The sequence below is a fragment of the Oryza glaberrima genome, chromosome 4 (genome assembly GCF_000147395.1).
Source record: "Oryza glaberrima chromosome 4, OglaRS2, whole genome shotgun sequence".
NCBI lineage: Eukaryota > Viridiplantae > Streptophyta > Magnoliopsida > Poales > Poaceae > Oryza > Oryza glaberrima.
In genome coordinates, this window is record NC_068329.1 from 16,900,954 (window position 1) to 16,928,865 (window position 27,912).

Consider the following 27,912-nt stretch of genomic DNA (forward strand, 5'->3'; position numbering starts at 1 on the left):
TCTTTCATATTATAAGTTGCATTGATTTTTTTTTCTAAAAAAGTTTAACTAAGTTTATAAAGAAATATAGCTTAGCAATTTAAGTAGAAAAAAAAGTCAAAACGACATATTTTCCCAATATGAAATGGAGGGAATACTTTCTTATACTTTAAGATGGAGGGTATTTATACTTTAAGATGGAGGGTATTCTTTTGTTCAACTTACAAATGTAAAATCTACATTATAGAAAAACTTTGACTTTTACTTTATGCAAAAAGAATCCGAAAATTTAATACTCAACCAAAGTTGAGTACAATTTTATAATGTTGAATTGATATCTTCACTTTGCATTTCATCAGAGTGTCGCTTAACTCGATAGTAAACCGCAGTAGCCACACAATTTCGTAATGAGACAACAAATGCAGGTAATGCCATGTGCTCGATCTCGTTAGCTTACATGGAGCTTGGTGTTGTTTACGGGAGGGGGCAACCCCCCCCCCCCCCCTAAAAAAAACCGGCGTATATTGTATTATTTATTACAATACAACACCCTTCACAATTCTATGGAGGGAGTGGATTCATATAACCAACAAACAAGGTAGACAACATATAGTGTAGCTGAACACAACAACGCAAATTCTAAGGTTCTTAGTGCTCAACATCAACCATTGTGGAGTTTAAAACACACCTTTTTCTTTTCCTTAGAGAACAAGTATTCTGAAAAAAAGTTATGCTCAACCTAAGTTAAGAACAATTTGTAATGTTAAATTGATATCTATAGTCCGAATTTCTTTAGAGTTTTGCTCAGATTCGTAGAAAACCATGGCAACCACATAACTTACCTAGGAGGCAGCACGTGCAAGCAAACGACGCGCACTAAATATCGCGTTCAATTGCTGCGCTCCATCTCATGTGGTGGTTGGTGGAGGTTGCAGGTTGGGGCAATGATCCCCTTCTCGGATATCATGCTAATAGTGGCATGTTTCGTATTGCTTACAATAACGTCCTACACGATTCTGTGGAAGAGGCGAATTCCTACACCCAACAAGTAGGTAAAGATTAAAGAACATATGCCATAGGTGAATCTATTTTTTTAAGACTCGTAATTTTTAGAGTAAACTTCATAAAACTATAGATACTTTGACAAAACCATCACAGAACTACATATTTAAGTTGTTGTATCACAAAACTACAGATTTATCACAAAATTTCTCATAGAACTACAGATTTAACACAATTTCTCATAGAACTATAGATTTAAGATGGAGTGTCAAAAAATAAAGATTAAGTGGCAAATATTTCACAAAACTAAAGGTTTAGTGTCAATTTAATCACAAAACTACAACATTTACAGCTCTAAGATAACGGTAGTGCTAGGGATTCAAACTCTAGAATCTATAGTTTTGTGATAACTTCAATATTAAATCTGTAGTTTTGTGATATAATGCCTTAAATCTGTAGTTTTGTGATAAATTTGTTGCTAAATTTGTAGTTTTGTGATACAATACTAATTTGTAGTTTTGTGATAGTTTGATAAAACTATGTGTAGTTTTGTGAAATTTACTCTAATTTTTATTATAGATTAAAGATAGAGTTCTTGGAAATAATTTCCATTACATCACATGAACAAAAAATTTTACAGCATAGAAGCATCCTTCCAGAAGGTAAGAGAAACTGAATGACGAAAACAAATATGCAAATGAAAACCATACAAGTAATAGATGAAATCGACAGGGGTTGTGGCATTGTCGCAATGACTAAATCCACATGCCTCTACTAATGATGTGCACACCGCTTGACAGACTAGTGACCTCTTTGGTTGTCTCCACGGAAACAACAAATTTTAAGGTTTGTTATTGAGTAAATAGATTTTGTGTGAGCTTCGCCAGATTCAATGAAAGATTGCCATGGAATTCTCTGTAAAAATCTTAGAAGAACTACATCAATCCTGAAGACAAAGGTCGCACAGGCAATCTGTGCTCAAACTGTACAGATAACTCGGCATGCTTACTGCAGCAAGTGACAAGCCAAAGAAGCCTCCATAATCCAGCTAGCCTTAATCGTGAGAAGATTAGGATGGAGGCGATAGAACTGATGTCTTGCTAGTGGTTAAGAACAACTCTTGTGGGGGTTAAAAATTGTCTTCTCCTTGCAGAGCAAAGAATTCGAAAAATTTTATACCCAACTCAAGTTAAGCGCAATCTGTAATGTTTGACACTTGCCATGTTCAGTTTGGAAAAATAATTGCTAAAAATACCATTATATTTTTTAAAAAAAAGACATTCAAATGTGCCTTGTATGAATTACACTATTAGAAGTATAAGTATAGTATAGATATGGTGAAGTTATATTACGACTATATTGTATTTTGATTTGAAAGTTTTTCTAAGAACTTGCGGATTTTTTTAGATAGTAAAGAAAATGTAGTGTTGTTCTTTGAATCTTGAACGATAGTCATTTAAATATTAGCCACTCTTAGATTTGCCATCCATATATCAATAATATATGGGTCCAGATGACAAATAATTAATTGCCATATCTAAGTATGTCAAATAGTTACTCCATCCGTCACACAGAATATAGCAGCCTAGCACGGATTGAATAGATTTTAGTACTATAAATTTAGATAGGATCCGTCTCATCTGATTCAAGATTGCTATATTCTGGTATGGAGGGAGTAAATATCTCCTTCAAGGAAGAAGGCTAGCAGCCTCCATTAAAAAAGAAGAAGAAGAAGAAGAAGAAAAGGTGCGCTAGCAGCAACAATTCTAGTGGGCCGTGATATTCTGGCCCACGAAGCCCACCTCCCCCCGCAATATTTGCTCCGCCTCTCGTGCTCTCTCTCTCTCTCTCTCTCTCTAGCCTCTTCCGGCGACCGAGCGAACCCTAACCCGCGACCAGATTCCCCAATCCCCCGGAGGAGGAGGAAGCCGACGAGGAGGAGGAGGCAGCGGCGGCCACGATGCTGAGGGTTGCGGGGAGGAGGCTCTCGTCGTCCCTCTCATGGCGCCCCGCCGCCACGGCGGCGGCGGCCGCCGGGGGGCCGAGGGGTGGCCCGCTCGCCGGGAAGAACGACGACGACGACAACAACGGCAACGGCCGGGTCCAGCCGCGGTTCTCCATCGAGTCCCCGTTCTTCGCCGCCGCCAGAGGTACGGCCGCGCCCTAGATTTGGTCCCGGATTTGGGGGGGGGGGGGGGGGGGGGGGGGGGGAGGGTCGCCCTGATCTAAGATGGAGGTAGCGTGGCCGATCCGTCTAGAGATGTGATCCCGCTCGCTAGAATTCCTACTGCTTTCGTTGTGGGGGGAGCTCCGCGTTGATCCATTTTGTCGTTGATGTCGGCGATTATTCTAGCGTGCGTGGCTCGTCCCATATCGATGACCTAGCTGCATACGACGAGAGGCTAATAGATCGTCCGCGATGTCTCCGCTGGATTGAGTAATTCTGCGCTTGGACTCTGCTTGCTGCGCTTGAATGATCTTTGTGCTTAGGTGCCATCTGCCTCTATAAAGCTTGCCCTTTTTTTTTAGCTTTTTATTATATATATATATAGATGTTACTAGTGGTAGTTCTTTTGGAATCCACCCTTGAGACCTTAACTTCATCCATTCCTGACAAGCGAACACCTCCACATGAGTGCAACATGCGAACCCCTCCACATGAGTGCAACATGCTGTACCTGGCTAGTTGAAACTTGAAAGTGGAATGGATTGTGAACATAATAAAATGGATGCTTTGCGCTTCGATGTCAATTTCGAATTTACAGGTGGAGGATGATAGGCATTTTAAAAACCATCTTTTTCTATACTGTACATAAGAGTCCCCAATATCTTACTTAATCTCCTGTATTATTTTATTTAGTTTACCCTTGTTTAGTCTTTTCTTGCCTATCAAATGGCTTCTACTGTTTCCTGAAGTTGCTGTAGAAGTCTATGTATGCGTTTGTAATGTGGTATTTATTATGTTTTCATCAACTGCCTTGTGTCATTTTGCATCTGGTGATTTTCTCATGTCAATGACTACTGGTAAACTGTGATTTTTTGGAGTTAAGATCATTATATTGATAACACCCAGCCTTTGGAAGAAAGCCAAAAGGTTTAGGTAGACTGATTTTTTTTAGAGTTAAGACCATTATATTTGATAATGATTCGGCCTTTGGAAGAAAGCCAAAAGGTTTAGGTAGATTGTGATTTAATTTATATGTTTCTACTGTATATGGCTATATGCTTCTTAACAGAGGATAACATTGTATAGAAATAGCATTTTTGCATGCTGTTCTGTATATTCTTTTATTCTAAAACCTGCAAGAGTAGCACATACTCTGTTTTAGATATCTGTTAACTGTCGATGAGGATAGTATTACACCAAATTAAATGAATATTCAAACAACAGTATTTTTCAGATCTACAGGAAATGAGAATCACCGATGTTCAATATTGCTGTTTATCATGTGCAATTACATCCCTGCTAAGATGTTATTCCTATCGCTGCCAACTTCTACTAATTAGCTTATCCTTTGTTTGTGCTGACACTGAATACAGTAGTAGTTTGCTTTTTGCAATATTATACTGCAATTATGCTGTTAACAATGTTTGTCTTTTATTGAAATGTGTTGTTCTCATGTAGGGTTTTCTTCATCTGAAACACTTGTTCCAAGGAACCAAGATACTGGCTTGGCTGAACTACCTGCAACCGTTGCTGCACTGAAGAATCCCAACCCAAAGGTGGTGTACGATGAGTACAACCATGAGAGGCATGCACCTGGGGATCCCAGCAAGCGTGCATTTGCTTACTTTGTTCTAAGTGGTGGGAGATTCATCTATGCATCGTTGCTGCGGCTCCTCGTATTGAAATTCGTGCTGAGCATGTCTGCAAGTAAGGACGTGCTTGCGCTTGCTTCCCTGGAGGTGGATCTCTCAAGCATTGAGCCTGGTACCACAGTGACGGTGAAGTGGCGTGGGAAGCCAGTTTTCATCAGAAGGAGGACAGAGGACGACATAGCGCTGGCCAATAGTGTGGACGTTGGGTCCCTGCGCCATCCCCAGCAGGACGCAGAGCGTGTGAAGAACCCAGAGTGGCTAGTGGTCATTGGCGTCTGCACCCACCTTGGTTGCATTCCTCTCCCCAATGCTGGAGATTTCGGAGGTTGGTTCTGCCCGTGCCATGGCTCCCACTATGACATCTCTGGCAGGATTCGCAAGGGCCCCGCTCCATTCAACCTGGAGGTCCCTACCTACAGTTTCTTGGAGGAGAACAAGCTCCTCATAGGCTAAGAGCCTGAGACCACTCTCTATATCTATCTACCTTCTGCACTGGGGTGAGAGTCCCTATTGTGCTGTCTATTTTGTTACAGTTTGGCTAGAAAATTTTTTGTTCCGCAACGATTATTGCCATGTTGGCTGTTACTTTCCGAGGTGCATTTTGGAGCGCGAAATAATTTGCTACTATGATGCTACTGAAATGTAATCTGTAAGTTACCTGGGACGTTTATTTCTGGGGGTACAAACAATAGGAAGCACTCTGAGCACCTACCTGCCCTTCACCCATGTAATGAATTTGGCCAATGCTTTTGCCCTTTTGTTCTTCCATCACACCTGTATGCCGTTGATCATGCAAGGTTGTTATCTAATCCGTTTTGTTGTTGTTGTTGTTGTTGATTGATGCAAGTACACATCACTTGTGGCTTGTTACACCTGACCCTTGATGGTGCTGTGGTGGGGCCTACTGGGCACCGAATGTGTTACCGTACGGTGCCTGGGCCCACCTGCCAGTGGCTGCACCGCACGCGTTCATTGCTGCTGGTGCTGCTACGTTTCCAGCTGTTGCTTATGGAGATGGTCCATGATACTACAGGCTGTAGCATCAACCAGGATAGGATGCGTTTGCGTGAGGATTTGTGCTTTTTGTTGCAGAAACCGAGCGAATAACAGAGGTAGGTAATACATAGTATACAGCTCGATTGGCCACTGGAAGGGTCCAAGCATCACACGGAGTTGGAACCAAATTTGCTACCTCCTCCATTTCACAATGTAATACTTTTTAGCATTGTATACATTCATATAGATCTTAATGAATCTAGACATATATATATCTTTAAATCCATTAACATCTATATGAATATGGACAATGTTAGAAAGTCTTACAATATGAAACAAGAATACTAGTAAACCTAGGTGCTCATATCATATCATAGCAACCTCTGTTTTGCTAGGAAAGTTCATGCACAAGGAATTTGTCAGAGGCGAGCCAATGTGTGTGTGTTTTTTTTCTCTGTTTGAAGGTTAGGCTGAAAGAAGTCGTCAACACCCAACAATGCGTGTCCTATAGGAAACAAACAAACTACTATAGAAGAAACAGAAACACGGGTTTGATCAAGACCCTGCCCACGGATAAAATTCCTCCAGTTTATTAGTTGTGGTGTGCCAGCCGTTGGATCACTTAGATCAATCGCAAAGACAGATTTGCACTGTTTGTGTTATTAAGATTTTGCAACGCGTTATCCGAGCTCTAGAACTGCTTATAAAGCAATTATCGATCAATGCTCCTCTCCATCAAATGAAAAGGTGAAAAAAATACAAAAAAAAATCAATTATAAGATATAGTTAAATGTAGGGATGAAAACGGTTGGAAACGATCGGAAAACAGCCTCAATCATTTCCGTAACCATATTTTTATCGGAAACGAAATCGAAAACGGTAAAGTCGGAAACGAAAACGATATCGGAAATATCAGAAAACTAGAAACGAAACAATATGGACGGGAACATATCGGTACAGATCAGAAACCGGTAACAAATATGGAAACATTAAACTATAAAAACATATATTTAACTTTACATAAGTATGTTATATGTATACATAAATTCAAGATTATACTATATAAATTATAAATTAACTATATTTTAGCCATGCAGATTTGATTGAAGAGTCAATCAATCTGTAAGCTATGGATCAAGTAGGGACATGCCCAACATATTTAGAATACGGTAATTACCATATTATAAGAAATGGTAATTTCTATAAGAATACGGTAAATACGGAAACAATCGGTATAACAGCAAAACCATTTCCGTTTTCATTTCCATATTTTTTTACCATTTTCATTTTTGTTTCGGTCGATTACCATTACCATATAGCTCGGCCGGTAGAAAGTCGAAAATGAACACCGGTCGGCCGGGAATTACCGTTACCGTTTTCACCCCTAGTTAAATGTAAACTGTCTTTCATATTGTTAACTGGAAAATGTGGCAAAGAAAAATGTATAATGTCCAACTGGATCATAATAAAGTGGCCTCTCGCATTAGATATGACGGTTGTTACGGTGCATATGGTAATATAGGTTTTAGCATATATCTCACGGGCCTTATGCAATTATAGGGCAAGAATAGTAATGTGAGGAAGGAGATGGGACATGAGAGAAAAAATATTGTTACTATTTTACTCTGCGTTAGAGGAGAGGAAAACGTGGTGACTCTTAATTAAATATTAACTATTAAAAACTTAAAATATATTAATATGATTTTTAAAACAACTTTTCTATAATTTTTTTTTTGCAAAAAAACACATATTTGTTTATCGGTTTGGAAAACATGGCCTTCTCCATCCTACGGCCGCATTGTGATACCCTACTACGTCCAGACGATTAGGTGGAGAGAAAGACGAGCCGATAATCATACAAGGGACAATTTGAACACCATCTATAAAAAAAAGAGAGAGGAGAGAATGGATTTGGGAGCAAACAAACAAAATAGAATTACCCTAAAGTATTTCGATTAGTGTACGAGACCGACCTTACGTGTTGATTATGCTAAGCAATTAGAGATTACGTATTGATTATGCTACTACACTTCTTAACTGTTAAGCAGATGGCATAGATAAAACCAGAGCTGTCACCCAACTGCATTTATAAAACTCCCTCTAATAAATGAGCATCATTAATACAGAGCCACAGCCTGAAAAACAACACTGATTAGTTGGTAACTTATTCTAATCCCATGTTAATGTTAACAAACTTTGATTAGTTAGTACTAACCTACTCCTACGTGTTAACTTGATACAGGGTCAAAGAAAGTGATTTGCTGTGGACACATTATCTGTGGTTAGAGAGCTGGACCCATTCTCCCCTCTTTCTCTCTCTTCCCTCGATTTGTCCCAACCAAATCTTCTTGGCTTCATCCATCCTTGCTCCACGTCCCAATCTCCTCCTCCTCCTCCTCCCCACTTCTTCTTCTTTGTTTTTTCTCTTTTTTTTTCCCGAATTCCCAGACCAAATCTCCTCGCTTTTTGCTTCGTTCTCCGCTCCGGTGACCCGGAGGAGGCGGAGGTTGGAGAAAGTTTGCGCCTTTGCGGTGAGTGGTGGTGGTGTCGGTGATGGGATCAAGAACGGTGGGGTGGTGGCTACTGGCGGCGGCCGTCGTGCTCGCCGCGGCGGCGGCGGATTCCGGGGAGGCGGAGCGCGCGGCGGAGCAGCACAGCGAGCGCATCTCAGGTTATCTCTCTCAAGACCGATTTTTTCTTTCTTTTTTTTTCACATAGAAAAGAGGGGTGCTTTTTTAGATGCTGGGAACCTTGATGTGTGCTGATGCTATTAACCAAGATGTGTGGTGGTATGATTTGCTTAATCTAGTGTGCCGATTTGGGAGGAGGGTATGTTAGTTCTTGGCTGTTGCTTGGAGTTGAGAGGACTTAGGTCAATCGTTTGCAGGCTATCTGAGATTCAGTTGGAGATCTCTTCTTGTGCCATCCATTGTATTCCTTTTTTAGTTTACAGTCCAAGTATGTTACTGTCAAAGTTGTGGCCTGTGTGCATCATCATCATCATCCCCATCCACTGCAAAGTTCCAAGCTGAGGTTGTAGGTTCTATTGGTGGTTGTTCCCCGTTTCCTTGTTAATTTTCTTGATTTTGTTACCTCCCTGCCGCTAAGATTGCTTATGCGGTAACATGCAATTTTTGATGGTGATATTTGTTCCTTTGATTGGATTTCATGGATCCAACAAGAGGAACATAACTCAATCACAAATTAGATCAAATCCAAGTAGCACCGTGTCGTTCCATGGTTCAATTCATCATGTTCAAGTGATAAGTACTTCACAGCTCTCAAGAAAGTGATAAAACACTTAACTTGGTATTACTGCTGGTATAGTTTCACAAATATAGTTAAGAGTCTTAGAGATGGGTTCATGCTTCGTTGCTGTGAAACTTAATTGTTTCATATTTAGCGATTGTGTTATTTCTAAACCATCAATTGTTAAATTGTAGGGAGTGCCGGCGATGTGCTCGAAGACAATCCTGTGGGGAGGTTGAAGGTCTTCATCTATGACCTCCCAAGAAAGTACAACAAGAAGATGGTCAACAAGGATCCCCGGTGCCTCAATCACATGTTTGCTGCAGAAATATTCATGCATCGCTTCTTGCTCTCGAGTGCTGTTCGGACACTCAACCCCAAGGAGGCTGATTGGTTTTACACGCCAGTTTATACTACTTGTGACCTAACTCCGGCTGGACTGCCCTTGCCATTTAAGTCGCCGAGGGTGATGAGGAGTGCGATCCAGTACATTTCGCACAAGTGGCCCTTCTGGAATAGAACAGATGGAGCAGACCACTTCTTTGTTGTCCCACATGATTTTGGTGCATGTTTTCACTATCAGGTGTGTGCTAATTCCCTTGGCATCTCACATTTGGATTTGTCTGTGTGTAATTCTCTTTCTGATTTCATTGTTTACTTTGGAGTTTGGACATACCCTTTTAGATGTCAACGCTAAGGATAAAACATTATTTTGACCTTTTCTACTCACAAGTTCTGAAGTAGCGTTATTAACTGTTGTATACTATTTGTAGGAAGAAAAAGCTATTGAGCGTGGAATTCTACCGTTGCTGCAACGTGCTACGTTGGTCCAAACATTTGGACAGGAGAACCATGTTTGCTTAAAAGAGGGTTCTATCACTATACCACCCTACGCTCCTCCACAGAAAATGCAGGCTCACTTGATCCCCCCTGACACTCCACGTTCAATCTTCGTCTACTTCCGGGGACTATTCTATGACACTGGAAATGACCCCGAGGGTGGTTACTATGCAAGGTTAGCAATGTTTTTAAAGTAACAGATCTGAATTTTTATCCTTCTGGTTTTGTCCCATGTACTCACTTCAGTGATGTTATACAGAGGGGCGCGAGCTTCCCTATGGGAAAACTTCAAGAACAATCCATTATTTGACATTTCCACGGATCACCCTCCCACCTACTATGAAGACATGCAGCGTGCTGTCTTCTGTCTGTGCCCATTGGGCTGGGCACCATGGAGCCCTAGGTTGGTTGAGGCTGTGGTCTTTGGCTGCATTCCAGTCATCATTGCTGACGACATTGTGCTACCATTTGCCGATGCAATCCCTTGGGAGGAAATTGGCGTGTTTGTTGAGGAGAAGGATGTTCCAAAGTTAGACACCATCCTCACATCGATGCCAATCGATGATATTTTAAGAAAGCAAAGATTGCTTGCAAATCCATCAATGAAGCAGGCCATGTTGTTTCCACAGCCAGCCCAACCAAGAGATGCGTTCCACCAGATCTTGAATGGCCTTGCTCGCAAGCTTCCACACCCAGAGGGAGTATACTTGCAACCCAGTGACAAGCGCCTCAACTGGACTGCTGGACCTGTTGGAGATCTGAAAGCTTGGTAGTGAGCAGCTTCCCTCTCCTTGGACGATCCTTGTATGAAAACCTCGTAGGGTCAGTCATCAGTTCATACTTCCTGAAATGTGATGTAATCAACGTGCAGTGCCGGGTGTAATGTACACCTTGGCCTTATCTAACTTAATGAATCTTTGTAAGTTAGTAAATTTTGAAAGAAATGAAAATTGTATCGTTGGAATCAGAATGGCAAGTTAGATCAGTGGTTATTTTGGTTGCCAAGTTTTTGCAGCATACCCTCATACATATATTGGCGAAGAACTGGTGGCAAGAATGCTGAACTGCACATCAGGTAAGTCACAAGGTTGTAAGTAACATTAGATGAATGAAGAAGTACATTTTTCATGTTTTTGGACAGATATGCTTAGATTCTGCCTTTTACGGATACATCCATGCTATTTTGCAAGCCATGTAACTGATTTATAATTAATGCAGCCTCTCCGGTGGTTCCATGACGATCATCGCATTACTCGTTATCATCATCAGCCAGGTCGAACTGCTTGAGCAGCGCGCCGCAGACGGGCAGTGGGATGTCCTTGAGGTAGCCGAGTGGGTTGGCTAAGCGCAGGTTGTCACAGATGCCGACATTCCTGGTGAGCAAAACACGGGCACGATCCCTTTCGGCCTCGATTTCAGAGCAGTTTGCAAGGGGGCTGTGGACGAGGACAACCTCGCAGATGTCCTCCTCATGGCTGTCCTTGAGCTCAATCTTGTATGTCCCGGTCTCATCAGTCACACCGTCAATCGCACGCTCGACCTTGTCGGTGCCAAAGTGCTTGCACTCCAGCCTGACCTTGGCACCTGCAATCAAGAGATCAGGTGAGCCAATGCTGGACTTCTAACCAGGTTAGCGTTTCATGTTTACAATTTGATGCACAAGCTCTGCAGTTTCTTTGGTCTTCCTAAGTTCTGCTGCTCATATATTCGGAGATTATTCATTTCAGCATTTGCATTGCAGACTCCTGACCCAAAAAAGAATTTCCTTACCCTTGATATACTCGGTGACATTGGTCTCGAACCCGGCGCGGCACGTGTCACAGTAGACACGGCCTTGGACGACGTAGTCCGGTGCGTCGGTGGCAGTGGCAGTGCTGGCAAGGACATAGAAGAGGATGCCGAAGATCACCGGAATGGTGCGGAGAGAGGCCATGGATGATGTGGCTGCAAATGTGTTTTTCCCCTTCCTCTATTATTATTTGGGGAAAATGTGAGAGGAGGGTACTGAAATGGCCTGGTTTGGAACGGATTCGAGCTGTGGTATAAGTAACCTGGGGAACCTGGAGGATTTCCATGGCTGTCCTTGCAAGTAGGAATCGTTGGAGATGCCGTTGGGATCGAGTGGCTGAAGAGAAGGCAGATTGTTGATTTGATCCTACTTTTGATGATGACCAAGCTAAAAATGGGTGAATGTTTTGACGAGCGAGGCTATTATGCCGTTGTGGGTGTTTTAGCCAGCCAGAAATCTGTCGAATTTTGACGTTTCGGAAGCAGCAGACAACTTGGGAACCTGAATAGATTTCATGTTGGGCGCCTTGAATGCAGTAACTTCATAGGATGTTCACATAGTTTAGCTCAATTTCTCTTAAATTCCTCCATTCTAAAGGATGCCATGGGATCATTTGAAAATCACAGACAGACGCATGTGATCCAAACGCATTTGTTTGGTTGCTAAGTGATTTTGCTAAACCACACCAAAGGAGCAAGGTGTGCTGCCACAAAGTGTGGCTAGCAAAATGCTAGCGACAAGTTTTGTTAAGAATGACTTTGTGACATTTGGGGTCATATAGAGGAAATGTGACGAGCCATAATTATGATATGAACCAAACGAATCTGATACGTTCTGAGGCATGCAACCAAACACATCCTTACTCTCTCGGATTTAAAATGTAGAACACATTTTGTTTTGTTGCGACAATACTTTGACCAACAATTGCTCTTATTTATGCAAGGTGAGCTTAACTTAACTGATTATTAAATTTGTTATGGTGAAACCAATCCATCTAAGTTCAAAATCCTAGAATGCATAGACAATATACCTGTCAACAATGAGACACCCATAATGAATCTAACAATCTTAAAATATTATAGTTCAGTCTTTCGAATGTGCTCCTAAGAGCAGAGTGAATGTGCGCGTTTTGAGCATCCGCGTTCATCATAAATACACATGTATGTGCGTCCTCTGTACACACTTGAAATATCGTCAGAGGCTTTCAAACAACCCCGACTGCATACTGCATGAACGCGCATGCATATGTAAAATTTAGTCTCCCATAAAACTGATGGATAATACTGTCAAATCTATTATTTAACTTTTATGGGCCAGCTTCCCACTATGTAGTCTCTGACTGGCTCAGCACACCAAAATACAAGATAGGGTTAAGAAAATCTCGCATGAAAATAACCGCAAGTCCCTGATGAAAAACTCACATGAATGTTCAACAGTACGCACTCTACTCCATTTCATTTTACCACCAAAAGCGTAGCTGTACTGAGAATCCCACTAGAGCTACTGCACTTGCAGCATTTCAGGGTCAGGGCACTGTCAAGTGTCAACTAGCACCATTGCGACCTCGTAAGTTATAAACCCTGGATCATGGAATGGAGAAGAAAAGCTCAAAAGCTAACAGTTCTAAGGCTTAACCGATTTTGTAAACCTATGTATAACTACAACAGAAGGGTCAGGATTGCAGGATAGCCAGAGAGGAAGATGGTAAGCATGAATCGACTAAATCCATGGAGATATCCATGTACTTGCAGAAGGACATCACCCAATATAACGCCTTTGGTGCCTGCAAAAAATGTGATCACAGATGAAGCGTAAAGTATGGGCGAAATAAAACTGGAATTCTACCAAAAAGTGAAAAACAGGAATTTACTGTGTAAAGTATGGGGGAAATAAAACTGGAACTCAGTTAGGGCTTGAGTTGCAAAGTGAGCACTACTAGCATTGGAATGAAATTAGTTTCTAGGTATAAAAGCAATAGATGTGTCTAACGTGCTGTGCATATGGTACTAATTAAATACTCCCTCCGTCCCACAATATAAGAGATTTTAAGTTTATGATTGCAACGTTTGACCACTCGTCTTATTCAATTTTTTTTTGCAAATATAAAAAATGAAAAGTTGTGCTTAAAGTACTGTAGATAATAAAGTAAGTCAAATAAAATAAATAATAATTTCAAAAAATTTTGAATAAGACGAGTGGTCAAATGTTGCAAGTAAAAACTCAAAATCCCTTATATTATGGGACGGAGGGAGTAGATGAAAAACAGAAAGCACTAATTATAGACGGAATGACCAAAACTATATAACAAGTTATACCTCAGAGGAATGAGCAGATCCCTTGTTTGTAACAGGTGTGGGATTAAATGCTGCTTCTGCCATCCGTATATATTGAATCATAAACTGAAACCAGACAGATTATAATCACTGCTGAGCACGTGTAAGAACAGACAAAGATAGCAACATAACAGTACCTCAATATACTGGGTTATATGGGAAGGACCAAACTGCTGCAGAAGTGTACCAAGCCCTATGACCTGGCAGATATACAAAATATGTAAATGTGTAACAGCAAAATGAATTCTATATTCCAGCTACAAGGTACTAGAGAGCTGTATACCAGAGCAGAGAAATCAGCTACAGATTTCTTTAGTGGATTGGTCAAACTGCCCAAGTGAATGTCAAGAACATATTTTGGTAACTGCATTAGAATCAAAAGAGAGTTTGCATGAGTTTATTGAAGATTGGAACTATGGTTCGTATTTTTCCCTACTTGTTTGTAAATAAACCTGCGATATGGAAAAGATGCACAGCAATCTGGTCAAGAACATTGGAGGCTCTTCAGAAATATAGATAGCATGAAGAGGTGAAAGTAAGCCGCAAAAGTTCTGCTGATCCTTTATATTGTTAAGGAAGAGTCTGACATTGTGATCCTCGGCCCCTGTCTGAGTGCACAATCACAGAGTCATATTACTGAATCAGAACACAGCTGTAGAAAATAATGTCACAAGTGGATTATTGTTGAAGCTGACCTCAAACCTCCCATTCTGCAAACAAACTGAAGATGACAAAATGTCCACAGCCGAGCTTATAGTGTTTGCTCTGACCTACCAGAAATATCACAGTTATGGTTTAGATTAAAAGGGAGATGAGATTATGACAATGGAGCAGAGGAACTATCATAGATCCAGAAATCAAGTAATGGAAGTGATCGTTTCTTGACTGGTTGGCAAAGATATCAAGCAGCACATAGATAAAAAAAGTGAATCCTGATTCAGAACAAGGAAGAAAAACAATGTACCCGGTGGTCGCGATATCGGCCTAAACTGGCAAATAAAATATCAATGTGAAAAGTTACAAATTTGAACTTTAATTTTTTATTTTAAAATATTAAGAAAGCGATTGTTGGTATATCTGTATTTTCTTTTATCTGAATTGTGTATTGGTCATATAACAAAGCTCACCCTAAGGCTTTCCTAGATGATGATTTCATATTATCTCACTTTGTTGCCACGCTTTGCTGTTGATTCTGAAGAGTGTATATGATTTTTTATTCCATATTTGTTGATTGAATATTTGTTACTAATAAAGCAATGATGTATAGTTTTTTTTTATGTAAAGCAATGATGTATAGTTGGCAGCGGACCATTAATGGTTGGTAGCTGAATAGGTGCCAGCACAGGTCCCAAATTTATGATGATTCTATTTGTCACAAATAACTCTAACTTACTATTTGGGTACATCAGAAGAAGTTTCATAAGAAATAGCTGTGGTACAATAAAAGGTTGGCCTTCATTACCTTGCATGCTGATCTCAATTTAAAGGACACGAGATTTCGAACCAATTGCAGCTGTCCGATTGTTGCTAATTTCTCAACCAGTGGTCCCCATGATGAATGCAACATCTTCACCTATGTAGAAGGAAGAAGGCACTGTAAATTAGTATGGCGGCACATTCAGGTATGCATTGATGTTCACAAAGTGTTCTTCATTGCACTGGTTATTCAACAGACTTCGCATTGTGCTAAACCTATGACAATTTACACACATGAGTTCTCACCAAATTAGTTCTGTAAAAATACAATAAATTGGCAACCCTTTTGTATTTTTACTCAACAAACCCTATGATAAGCAAGCAAATAAAATTGCAAGAGCCACGCATCCTTCAAGTCTTTAACCATATCAATTTCTAAAAGTCCCAAAGGTATTTGGTCTACAACTAAGACTCTGTAATGCACCATAAGAAACATAAATGTATTTGGTCTTGAAACAAGAAAATCTGATAAAATAACAAGCCTTTTGTATTGGCAATAGTAAACATAATAATATAACTAGGAAGTTTACAGGTTCATTACAATAAACTTACTCTAATATAGACATGAGTGCATGGAATCAAGGAAAAAGAGGATTATATCATGTGCATAGGGAACTAAAAAACCTGTAAGCACTAGCAATAAAGGAAAGCAGATGCATATTTCTGCTATACAGCTTCTGGCTAATCAAAATTTTGATAAACATGGAACATATACCATTTCCTTATATGATGACCAACCCATCAGAGGAATGGACATGGGAGGCCCCAGTAGATCATCCAGCTTATTCAATTCCTCTCGACATTTAACATCAACCTAAAGCCAAAAGAAGCAATCTCATTATGAATGAGTGAACGACGATATAATATTCATAATAAAATAAGATGGAAACAACAGCATATAGAAGAATATTCAACATCTGTAAATGTTTCATGTTGCTGCCACTAAAAGTGCTAAAACATACCAATGTATGTAAATCTTTCATTGCATGCTCCACACTCTGCTTTACTAGTACATGTATTAAGGAATCCAAGCAAGCTAATCCAACTTGTCCCACACTGAAGAAAAGTACATTTGCATATCAGGAGCCATAACAAAAGAATCTAGTATGCCAAAACATGTGAGTAGAAGAAAATTTTGAACAAATGAAGACCGTTGCTGATATCCAGAATAAAGAAGCGCACAATGCAATGTGAAAACAGAATTCTGCTTTGTATGAGTTCCTAAGCAGAAGTTTACTTATAGTTCCATACTTCCATGTTTCACTCAGCTGATAGGATCAGAAGTTACCATGATTCCAGCAAATGAAAGAAGCGCATACCAAGCAATTCATTTCCTCCTGCATCAAACCTGGAGCCAAATACCATAAGTCAACAGGCAAATCACATAATAAAGAACAGATGGTGAAACCAATGGTAGGAACATGTGGATTTTTACATAGTTAAACAGATGATCGATGCTAAGTTCATACTCTCATAGCCGTGGCAAAGGTGTTTAGAAATAGGGTAAAAGAAAGCAGTGCGAAGTTAGTTCAGTGAGCATCAGTGTTCCATCATCATGTCCAGCAAAATGTATACTAAACTAGGAGCAATTTTAGATGGAATACATTTGGCTTCTAGTTTAGTATACATTTTGTAATTTGCCCATCATCATCATTTAGACAATTACTAAAAATTGGGCAGGTTATGTAATTTGCCCATCATCATCATTTTGATTGTCTATCTAGCTTGAAAGTTATATAACACAATTATATAACCTGCCAAATTTTAGATGGCAAATTAGTTTCTGCTTGTAACTTGCGAGCATCTCAAGCAGCATTGTCAAAAATAAAACTAACCTAAGAACAATTGTTTATTGTAGTTCATGTTTTGCATTTCCTTTTTGCATGTTTGGTTCAAGGACTCAAAAGTTGCAGCACTAACATGAAGGTTTTATGTGCACTCTGTCCATACAGGTTGAAGATGGTCAGTCAATTTCAGTAGGATGCCTTAAGTTGATGGATTAAAATTTATTTCTGGCAAACTAAGGAATAACACTGCAGTAAGACATTTCAGCAAAGCACAGTTGATGAGTTGTTTGAAAACCATCAGCTCTGGTGAAAAGTTGCCTGATGTGCATAGAACCAGGGGATCCTGACAAGAATCCATGAGTACTAGCTTCAATCCATAGGCATCACAACACCCTATGCTAAATAGACTGGTCAAATCAGGCCTATAATATGATAGATTCAAGAAGCACAAACATTATGCATTAACTAGATAATCTGAATTGGTCCATCAGAGGTGAATTATCAAACCATGATATCACAGTTATATTTTCTGCCTACATCCTAGTGACTGACTAATAAGAAAAATATGAACACTCCATTTATAAGAGCAGGCACAACTTAATTACCCAAAGTCACTAGATTGTGACCCACACAAATTTATCAAACATGTCTTTGACGCTCCAATGCAATGCTAGAAGCCAACTTAGAGCCTAAAGCCATAATAGTATTATAGAGCAGTTTTGGGGATCTCTAAGAGTTTCAAAATCATACTTTGCATATGCTTAAACATTGAACGGACAATTATTTGTTTTGCCAATCAAATAATTACTTTTTGTTTAAACAAAAGCCAATCACTTTTTGTTTTACCCTAAAAACAATTATTTCACGTGAATCAATAAGCACCCAAGCCTTTGGTGGTTTACTATGCTAGTCAGTATGGTCGGAAAATGCTTTTGTTGTGTAGAGTAATTGCAGAAATAGTACATCAAGGAAGAAGATGCTTACCAACCCATCATAGCCTCTATAAACATGGAGCGCGATGGATCCGTTGAATGAACTATATATTGCAGCAGGTGACCTGTGATATGACAGAAAAAATGAATTCTGAAAGATTTGTTGGGCTTTGTTAAAACCAGTGGTTCGTTTTTAGCTGATTAAATTTTGGACTGAGTCCAGCCAGAAATTTGTATGCATTGCAGACATTTGGCTAAGTGGCTAGGCATTTGACAAAGAATAGGCCAGAAAATCAAAAGTTTACTAAAACATAAGACTATTGATTACTGACAGTCCAATACATTTATGACAAATGACAAATCTATGTTGTTCAGTGAAACCTGAATATCCTTGCGCAAATGTTGAGCCATGAAGAAATTTCTTTGCTTGAGAAATTATTTTATTTATTATTATTGTTATTATTATTATTATTATTATTATTATTATTATTATTATTATTATTTTGGTGGGGGGGGGGGTAGATTCCCTGGGTCCAAAAAATAGTCATAAGTTAATCAAAGAGCTAGTCCGTAACCACTTTCCAGATCCATGGGTGGACAATTCAAGTCTAAGGGTATTTCTATTATTTCCCTCTGCTGAATACACCTTGGAGATACCAGAGTGATATGTTGTTAAGCTGCTTATCAATGCAGGGGAGATATGTGAAAACGAAGGGAATAGAGGATAAATCAGTAAATTGACATGCACAACTTATTTTGCACGCTGCAATTACTAGGAGCTCGCTGCTCTAAGGTGTATTAATCTAAAATATTACCAAAAAAAGTGCCCGGGTTGGACATATGATTCGATGGTTTCACCATATTAGTGGATGGTTGCATGCATCCCATAAACTCTAAGACCTCCTGTTGTAGACAGAAAAGGTAAAGAAGTATGACTAATCTGAATGGTAACGGAAATAGTAAGGGTAATCGGGGAGATACTCGCATACCCTTTTAGCACATTCTTCTAGCACAGCAGTCAATGTTTCTTCCCAGATTGAACACCCGTCAATGTGCAGTATGTGCTACAATGATGCATGAAACAAAAATAAAGATCAGTTTCAGTAGCTCATGAACTATTAAGGACAAAATGCATGAAACTATATGAATGCACACTAAAGATTCCCGACACTAATTAGCTCTCAGCTCAATAAGAACCTCATAACTTACTAAACAACCACATATCGAATATGGATTGTGAGTCTTTCTTAGTCAAACTAAGCTGTGTTCTATGGCCAACTTTGTGCTGATAAAGGCAAATATGCATCAATATCTTAACATACTAGAAGAAACCATTAGATATGTGTTATTTTCAAGGGAACATGTGTTTTTTAAGCACAGATACTGGTGGAAATGCCCATATCATTGTCAACTAAAAGGAATGGGATACTTGGCAAGGCCCTCTTTATAACAATGTATGTAAAGTTGACCATGCCTGGTAACTCTTTAGTTACTTGGGTCCTGGCCATAGCCAAACCAAAAACACACCAACTTGTGCAGCTAGATTCCAGAAAGAATGAACACATATTGATTTCAAAAATCAGCAAATATTGTTACTGACCCAATCTATGGCTAACCAGGAGAACATATATCATATTCATATGCACACAAGTTCTCACGTGTACACACCGTGCACACCAATTAACAAATGTCACCGTAAAATCTAGAAAAAATAGTACATGTACATTCATTAGTATTACATCTACGTGTAAAGTCCCACCTTCAAATTCATCCTACATAGAGAGTAACATAAAACACAAAATTCTATGGATTTATAGCCTTAAGACTGCCAGATTTTTTTTTTCGTTACAGCTAAAATATAATGAATTTGAGGTTAAGATTTTACATGTAGGTGTAATACTATTGAAAGTATATGCACAATATTTTCTAGATTTTTCAGTGACATTTGTTAGTTGGTATGCACAGAGTGTGCACGCGAAACTTGTGTGCACAAGATATGTTCCCGCTAACCATGAGCACTGAAAGCCTAAGTCATTGATCACCCTACTTTCATCAGGAGGCAAATCATTAGGCTGGTACATACAAAATAAATTCTCACTTATGGGTGTTCATCTGACTATTCGGTACATCAGCTCCATTCATAGAAACTTCAAACACATTCTTTTACACCTTAAATAAGAAAACTAATGCCGAGTCACCTCTTCTAATTAATTGACTTACATGGTTGTATTAACTGAAGACTGGTGTATACTAATGGATATTTCTAAAAGCAAAGAAAGAAAAATGTAAGATTCACTAAAAATACCTGTAGGAATTCCATTCTCTGCATCTGTGAAAGCATATAATTTGACAATGACATGAGATTGCCTTCTATATCACCTGCTCAGAAGTGTAAAACACACAGAATCACATATTAATCCAGTTACTCCATTGATTTTTTTTTTTTTGAAAAGAAAAACAGCTCCAAATACAAATAGTTCTGAATGTAGTTCTTAAAGGATGGCATATATAATCATCGTCAGCATAGTTGTTGAGAAAATGTACAGAATCAACAGTTTCTTCTACAATTATACCACATCTTTTTTGCAATGAAGTATAAGATTACAAAGTTGTATTTATGATTAACGTAAAGTTGAATATTTTTTTCACTACAACTCTAGAAGTGTGTGCACCAATTCTAACAACAATACTTAAACAAAAAATATAATCACATAGGCCCAGAAGAGTAAAATGTTAGTTCAGTGTATTTTGATTCCATACCATAAATGAGCAATGATAAGGCTTTCAGCTTGCCTTGTAGTTGGCTTACTAACTCCTTTTTTATCATTTGCTTAAGCCATCCACTTAAATTCTTCATACAAAATAGGATGTAAAAAAGCATGATTGAAAGGGAAGAACTATGTCAGAGAGTTGAACCAAATCTACGAGCAAAGATAAGCACACACCAGATCTATAAGGCCATCAAAGTTCTTTGACATGTTCAAAAGGCCCTGCATTATCATAAGATATCACAATATTTACATGTTACTGAACCAAGCAATTACAGAATATATCATTATCGAGTTATATCCCAATTCCCAAGTTTGATACCTCCAAGCCAATCAAAAAGAAATTCAACCAGTTTTGCTTAGATAAAAAAATGTCTACTGAATACAAAGAGCTATAGCCTTATAGGTAGTCTCTTTACTTAAATTATCCAGCTTCTTAGATTGTTCTTCTTTGGTTAGGCTAGTAAAAGATTATATGGTGGCAAATAATGCACATATTAACAAGTTCCGACGAATCCTTGGAAAAGAAACAATAGGTACCTCCGAAACAATGCATAGTTTGGCAGCCTGCTGTGCTTGGCATAGTTGTTGATCCAACTGTGAAAAGTAGAGAACATAAGAAACAAAATAACAACGAAGTAAAGAACCTTACTCTATCTTTGAATAGGGGCGACATATGTCAAGAAAAACATATTTCATATCTTCTTACTTCTTAGGTCTGTATGCGTGGAGCTAAAATGACATCTCAGTAAGACAACAGGTAACGTCACGAAATTTCAGCAACTGTCCCTAATGTTTCATCTGAGCCCAGAGATCTAATATTTTTAATAACCAATGTCATTTCCAAAAATAAAAGTCACCCAGTATTGGATCCAGGGGATATTTAGATGCTGAATTTTGCAGTGGCTCATGTTTCATGAGAAAAATGAGACCAGTTCCCACCACCTTGGCACAGTTTCCTTTTTCTTTTTTCTTTCTATAAAACCCAGCCAACCAGCCAAAACAAGTGTGTCTATCTTCCATTTCTAATAGTATGTTGAAAAGTTATCTTTTTATCCGTGATATGAAGAAACTTTTTTTTTTTTTACAAAAAAGGGGGTTTATCCATGATATAAAGTAAATCAAAACATAAGTAATATATTGCACAGAGCACTTACTTAGGATATGCAGGAAACAATAATGATCCTATCAAGCATGTACCAAGTATTCAAATATCTAAACACAAGCAAAATTGGTGTTTATGTTTCTCAATCAACCACAAGTTTCTTAGCAAAGGTAAATGAATAGATATATTTAGGGGGAATAAAGGGCAGCACTTGATCACACGGCGTTCAATGAAAATAATATTTGAAATAATAATAGTGCATCCATTTTCTCATGTGCAATAGCTTTGAACCTTTAAAATACCAAAAGAAATTGATAGAATAAGGTAAAATTATAATGCAAACACCTGCATGAGATCTTCCAATGTTTCCTTGTTGATGCGATTTATTAGATGAGTGGACTGTTCAGCATTGATGTAATCCACATCAATAGAAATTTTAAGCAATATAGCCTGCGCATTTTGAAAGAAAATGAATGTACATGAGACCACCAAACGATTCTTATTAAGGCAATTCTGTAGACTAATGGAGCATAAACTGCTAAGAAAGATATAAAGTAAAGGATAATAAGAGCATCATTGTCTACCAAAATCAATATATTCCCAAATAAAACCCTAGCATGTATTACACGTTACCAAGTGAGCACCTTACTATGATAGCACTATCATAATATCATGTTTGGCTAGAAATAAACAGACGGAAGCACCTTAATCCAGAAACTCACCGGGATAATATCTAGAACTGCAAATATTTTAGCTGCATACTTTGAAGCATAGTAGGTTGAGACATATTGAAGATCTGGACTGTCAAGTTTTGACAATTGAAATTCAGAAGTAAGATCTACATATTCCATAAGTATGAGTTCAACACATCAACATATATGATAAATTGATACGGAGAGTATTTATACAACGAAGGAAAAGGAATTTCTCTAATTATAGCAACTCGTGCCGAAACAAACTCACCAAAAAAGGGGGTTATCAATTCATGTAACTCACAAGTCACAACTTTGTTACTAAATAATAATGTAGTGAAATATCTAAACCATGCAATAAACTCATGCAACAATTGAAATGAGGATACTTTAATACATCCAGAACACTATCTTTCCCTTAAATGGAACAACAAAGAAATGACTTCCAGTATGTTTACTGAATGCATTCAACATGGCACAATATACAACAATATGTCATACATTGTGACCTTAGAAGCAATAGTTTGTTTACCAATTCTTTCAAAACATAGTTTGTTTACCAAAGTTGAGAGCTTGTTATTACCAGTCATAAAAACATAACTAATAATAACATAGAGAACAATCTGGAACACCATGCTAGCATTAACAGCACTTCCTATTAAATGACTAGATCAGGAGAGAAACCTTTCATACTGCTTGATCCTCTGCAGCGGTGCATCCAACCATGATTGAAATTTAAGAAACATCGTATGCAAAAATAAAGACTCTGATGGATCTTGACTGATCTTCTTCTTAAGAAGTTCCTCAAAATAAGTAAGATAACCCCATGCATACTTACCATCAGTAATCTGAGAGAGAGAAGCATATGGTTATTGTTGACGGCTAAGCTTAAAAGGACAGCAATTTTGTAATATCCCAACATTCCAATTTTGGAGAAGTAACTCACCAATGCTGAGCATATTAGCAACATGATAAATACAATTGTTTCATAGAATGGACACAGATCTCAGATACAACTCTTACCACTGAGAAAACACTTATGGACTCTTGGTTTAGGTTTAGAACTTTTATCATATCATGAAGATTCTTCTGTATTTTGGAGAAGCCATGCTTTATCTGTATATTCTCTTTGATCTGCATTATTTAGTCAGAAAAAACTAATAAATATGGATATCTGAAAAGCATATTCAAAAGAAAAAATATTAGTGGGCATGCCAAGTCTCCCATTGCATGCACAGTTCTAACACTGCTCAAAAGCCAAGATGTATTACTATTAGCTCCCAAAGTGCCATCCCATAAGTTTCAACAATTCAGGGCAGTATCCTCATTTTCTGCATTAACTTTTTTCCCAGAATCTAAACAATATTTTGGTCAACACAAAATCAAGGAACGGCCAATTCTAGTTAAAATAAGAAGCAAGTCCAGGTCACACATGGAATTGCCCTTTTTGTTGTCTTGTGAACTTAGCAACCATGGTGGACTGGTGGTATGCCATCATTTACAGAACCCCATTTCTTGCTGCCTAGGTCCTAACACCTATGCACCATCTCCATCTACAGCACGACTCTTCCTAGTCACCACAAACCGCAACTCCACATCCACCCACACACCACAATTAATCATCGTGTTATCTAGTTCGAAGACATGACAATGGTATGGGTCAGTTCTATCAAAATTGTGCTCATTAATGTTAAAGAGGATGAGAAGCTTCTTACTTGGTGAAGTAGCTCAATATCTTTTAGCGTAGATAGCACACGATGAATTATCCTGCCGGAGTTTCCAATTGTGGCATAATCCAGGGAGCTAACCTGTTAGTCGCAAATATAGATATATCTACAGGATTAAAAAACTCCAGTATAGAAACCACTAGTACTCACATACAAAATTGTCAGAAGCTTCCATGACTACAAATAAAAGAGAGAAATATGAAAATTTGAACAGCAATTGACCTCTGATGACAGGTGCTCCAACCAGTCTTTGATGCTCTTGTTTTTTAATTTGCATGACGCAGCCTATAGTCAAAAGAATAAGAAGAAGAAAACACCTAAGGCAGGCATTCACATTTTAGGATAAGCCTCATAGAATGATATCCATGAATAGTTGCAAGAGTTAACTTTCAAGAACTAAGAGTAAAATATGCAGTAGAAAACTATCAAACTGCAAAAATTGCACGAGTGTTATTTTTATACCCATCGAAGCAATTCGGCAGTGCTAGCTGCATGTTAAATGTCTGGCAACATGAACCAGAGCATTATAGATTGTTACAGCCAGATTATAGAAGGTAAATGACTAAATGGAACTCTTTTTGTGGGGGCTTTAGAGTGGATGAAATATATTTTGGCCAACGTATTTTCAACCAATGTGGAAATTAAGCAGGTGCAAATGAAGAGAATATTGTGTAGATGAAAACATATGAACAAGTCTCAACAGGAAATTATCAACTGGATAAAACATTGGAATTTTCCAAGACAAAAAGTGAAAGGTGGCACTCTTCTTTTTAATGTCTCTAGCAAGACTATGTTGGAAGTTCAGAACGTACCCAAGTCCCAAGATAGTTCTGAGACAGGTCCTTCATACATTCCAAAGCATCATGCCTCTTCTCATACCACATACTTTTTCTGGTTTTCAATAGTTCAGCATGCAGTTCCTTCACCTCAAACTCAAGCTGTATATACAGAAGAAAACAAATAAGGCAACAAATACTGGACTACGACTAAGATAATACAGAACACTTCTTCCAAAAAAAAGATAATACACACATTTCAAGTTTTCAGATAGGAAACTTTACTTTAGCAGTCTTCATCAGGAGCTGTAACAGCTTCCCTTCGTCAGCATGTTGTGATGACCCTAAACAGATCACTAGGTCCCTTGCCTTCTTATCATTTGTCTAGGAAGTTATATGTTACAAATGTGAGACGGCAGAAACACAGGCCTAATTCTGATCCAGTATCTTATGGAAGTAATGCTTAATGATTATCTAATAGGAAATGGTTGTCTACTCCGAGGACCTACATAGGGGATTACCATGCGGTGAAGCAAAAGCCAACGCAGTGTGCAATTGCACTCTCTGATGATAGAAAGAAGATTCAGAGAATTATCCAGAACATATTCCTTGTTTACTGCATGCATATGACTATCCAGGTCAGCTAGAAGAGAAGATACCTGAGACCAAATAAGGTGTGTAAATCAAAATGAAGAGTTATAAAATAGGAAGCTTCAATCATAAAACAGAACAGAGGAAAGTCCAAAGTTCAGTTTTTGTTACAATCAATAAGTAGGAATAGAAGCACATCACTGAGCTAAACTGGAAAATTAGAAAAATGAAAAGGGCAATTCTTCAAAATTGTTAAAACCAAAAAGGTTTTGCTACACTGACCTTTGTATAGTGGTATAGACTGCGATCACGTACGAAGGTGGGAGAAAGGCAAGAAACTAATGATGATTTCGCTTCTTTGAATGCATCCCATGAGACAAGTAAATCTACCGAGAAATGCAAGAAGATGGGAACCACCCAGTTGTCCTTAAAGAAGCGATCAACAATCTCCCGCATAGCCAAACCGTTGTGTAGAAGGTCACGAGAATAAAATAACAACACATACATGTGTCCACCTTGCAATGAGAGAGCGGTTGTCCGGTGCTGCGGATCAGGGTAGAACCGGACATTGTTGTAAACATCACCATTTCTCAAGCAAGTTATGACAGCATCCACAATGAGCTCAGGAAACTGAAACCTCCTAAGCAGGTCCTCAGGCTTCTGTACAGAGATGATTTCCGCAGTATGCAACGATGAACCGGAGGCACCAGGCGAAGGAGGTGTAGTCACGTGCCGACGACAGAGCTTGCATATGCGCTCCACATTAGGGAAGCTGAAGCAACGCTCGTGCCGCAGATACGCCACCAGAAGTCTCTCACGCAGCAATCCGCTAATCCTGTGCTCCATTAGCAAAGCCATACACCCAAACAAAGTCATCGATTCTGTAAGCAATTGGCAAGCCCAGTTACTCTCCAGTACACCATCCAATGTGCAATGCACATACAGCCCTTCCTACGGAACAAAATCAGTACCAATTATTTATCCCAATGGCTTCAATTAACAAGTTCTATCCTGTGGTGCTACGAGTCCACAGCAACGATGAAGCTGTTCCCCAAATCGGGCCTAACCTGCAGGTCGTTGAGGTAGCTGCACAGCTCGTCGTGGTAAGCGACGGCGGCATCCAGCAAGGCGAAGAACCTCCGCATGTAGGAGCCGCAGGACTCGCGGAGCTCGTCTTCCAGGGCCTCCAGCTCCATGTTCCCCTCGATCCTCGCCTCGAATTCGCCCGGGGAGTCGAAGTATCTGCGCGAGCGAAAGCGAAAATCTCGGTTAAAAAAATCGTTCACCGCTCGAGAATACGGTAGAATGGAAGGTGAGGACACTTGCAGCTGCAGAATTTTTCACCGCGTCGAAGAATGAGAGAGGAAGAGAGAGAGAGAGATGACCGGAAGTCGAAGAGGACGGGGTGGAAGCGGCGGTCGGCGAACTGCGACGGGGCGCGGTCGGAGAGGAGGAGGAGCTCGGCGATGAGGGCCTCCGCGCGGGCGCAGAAGGCGAGGAGCTCCGGGAAGTCGCCGGCGGCGGCGGCGGCCGGCCGGCTGGGCCCCGCCTCCGCCATGTTTGGGTGATTGGGTCAGTTCGGTACTTCGGTCGGTTGGGGAGGAGAAGCCGCGGCCCCAGCCGAGAGACAAATCAGCCAAGTAAGCTTGAACGCGTAATGCAAACATTACGTAATCGTGCTTCGAAGGCGTACTTTTAAAAGAAATAAAGTGAATTTCACGAAATAGCACGTAAATCTCGAAACTAGGTAAAACCCGAGCGTTGCTGTGAGATTTTAGTATGATAACGATAAATAAAAATAATTTGTAAGATAGCTAAACAATATAAACTTACGTAAGTTGATATGGTTTATGATGATTTAAATTTAAATAGTATATAAATGATTCAAATGTAAAAGTAAGATGATGCAATTTTATGAGAGAAAAAAGGGAGTGAGATAGTTTGGACCATAGATTAATTATCTAAGGCTAAAAATAATTGATGTGATATGATTTAATGGGAGAAAAGAGAAATAACACTAATTAAGTGAACATGAACCATATAGGTATATA

The 27,912-nt window shown here is 39.2% G+C and overlaps 4 protein-coding genes across 4 annotated transcripts; 2 read left to right on the forward strand and 2 right to left on the reverse strand.

Moving 5' to 3' along the window:
* The first annotated feature begins 2,822 nt into the window (after positions 1–2,822).
* LOC127771720 (cytochrome b-c1 complex subunit Rieske, mitochondrial) lies at positions 2,823–5,558 on the forward strand. Its single transcript, XM_052297646.1, has 2 exons — positions 2,823–3,131; positions 4,607–5,558. Exons 1-2 carry the CDS (start codon positions 2,942–2,944, stop codon positions 5,251–5,253), a joined length of 837 nt encoding a protein of 278 aa, XP_052153606.1. The 5' UTR covers positions 2,823–2,941; the 3' UTR covers positions 5,254–5,558.
* A 2,544-nt stretch (positions 5,559–8,102) lies between these two features.
* Positions 8,103–10,839, forward strand: LOC127771548 (probable glucuronosyltransferase Os04g0398600). The gene is made up of 4 exons (XM_052297472.1): positions 8,103–8,467; positions 9,240–9,628; positions 9,819–10,060; positions 10,145–10,839. Exons 1-4 carry the CDS (start codon positions 8,350–8,352, stop codon positions 10,656–10,658), a joined length of 1,263 nt encoding a protein of 420 aa, XP_052153432.1. The 5' UTR covers positions 8,103–8,349; the 3' UTR covers positions 10,659–10,839.
* A 122-nt stretch (positions 10,840–10,961) lies between these two features.
* LOC127771549 (pollen-specific protein C13-like) lies at positions 10,962–11,922 on the reverse strand. The gene is made up of 2 exons (XM_052297473.1): positions 11,656–11,922; positions 10,962–11,469 (listed from the first exon to the last, which is right to left on the reverse strand). The coding sequence occupies exons 1-2, from the start codon at positions 11,816–11,818 to the stop codon at positions 11,135–11,137; spliced, it is 498 nt and encodes a 165-aa protein (XP_052153433.1). The 5' UTR covers positions 11,819–11,922; the 3' UTR covers positions 10,962–11,134.
* Positions 11,923–13,100: 1,178 nt separating this feature from the next.
* Positions 13,101–27,458, reverse strand: LOC127771546 (uncharacterized). Its single transcript, XM_052297471.1, has 29 exons — positions 27,247–27,458; positions 26,929–27,103; positions 26,144–26,812; positions 25,792–25,929; positions 25,556–25,654; positions 25,307–25,432; positions 24,717–24,779; positions 24,483–24,575; positions 23,791–23,901; positions 23,452–23,615; positions 22,798–22,876; positions 22,421–22,525; positions 21,511–21,567; positions 21,148–21,192; positions 20,963–21,053; positions 20,508–20,581; positions 19,192–19,266; positions 19,018–19,105; positions 18,255–18,327; positions 16,772–16,831; positions 16,446–16,539; positions 16,199–16,297; positions 15,470–15,580; positions 14,703–14,777; positions 14,460–14,615; positions 14,291–14,371; positions 14,145–14,207; positions 13,990–14,073; positions 13,101–13,457 (listed from the first exon to the last, which is right to left on the reverse strand). The coding sequence occupies exons 1-29, from the start codon at positions 27,417–27,419 to the stop codon at positions 13,347–13,349; spliced, it is 3,432 nt and encodes a 1,143-aa protein (XP_052153431.1). The 5' UTR covers positions 27,420–27,458; the 3' UTR covers positions 13,101–13,346.
* Between the last annotated feature and the right edge of the window lie 454 nt (positions 27,459–27,912).

Bases quoted from the DNA above. Each gene is read 5' to 3' on its own strand.
- LOC127771720 (XM_052297646.1), top strand. From the start codon at position 2,942: ATGCTGAGGGTTGCGGGGAGGAGGCTCTCGTCGTCCCTCTCATGGCGC. The intron at 3,132-4,606 runs GTACGGCCGCGC...GTTCTCATGTAG, and splicing joins GTTCTTCGCCGCCGCCAGAG to GGTTTTCTTCATCTGAAACA.
- LOC127771548 (XM_052297472.1), top strand. From the start codon at position 8,350: ATGGGATCAAGAACGGTGGGGTGGTGGCTACTGGCGGCGGCCGTCGTG. The intron at 8,468-9,239 runs GTTATCTCTCTC...GTTAAATTGTAG, and splicing joins GCACAGCGAGCGCATCTCAG to GGAGTGCCGGCGATGTGCTC. The intron at 10,061-10,144 runs GTTAGCAATGTT...GATGTTATACAG, and splicing joins GAGGGTGGTTACTATGCAAG to AGGGGCGCGAGCTTCCCTAT.
- LOC127771549 (XM_052297473.1), bottom strand. From the start codon at position 11,818: ATGGCCTCTCTCCGCACCATTCCGGTGATCTTCGGCATCCTCTTCTAT. The intron at 11,470-11,655 runs GTAAGGAAATTC...TCTTGATTGCAG, and splicing joins TGTCACCGAGTATATCAAGG to GTGCCAAGGTCAGGCTGGAG.
- LOC127771546 (XM_052297471.1), bottom strand. From the start codon at position 27,419: ATGGCGGAGGCGGGGCCCAGCCGGCCGGCCGCCGCCGCCGCCGGCGAC. The intron at 14,372-14,459 runs GTTTATTTACAA...ATTCTAATGCAG, and splicing joins GCATCTTTTCCATATCGCAG to TTACCAAAATATGTTCTTGA. The intron at 14,074-14,144 runs GTACTGTTATGT...GTCTGGTTTCAG, and splicing joins ATATAACCCAGTATATTGAG to TTTATGATTCAATATATACG.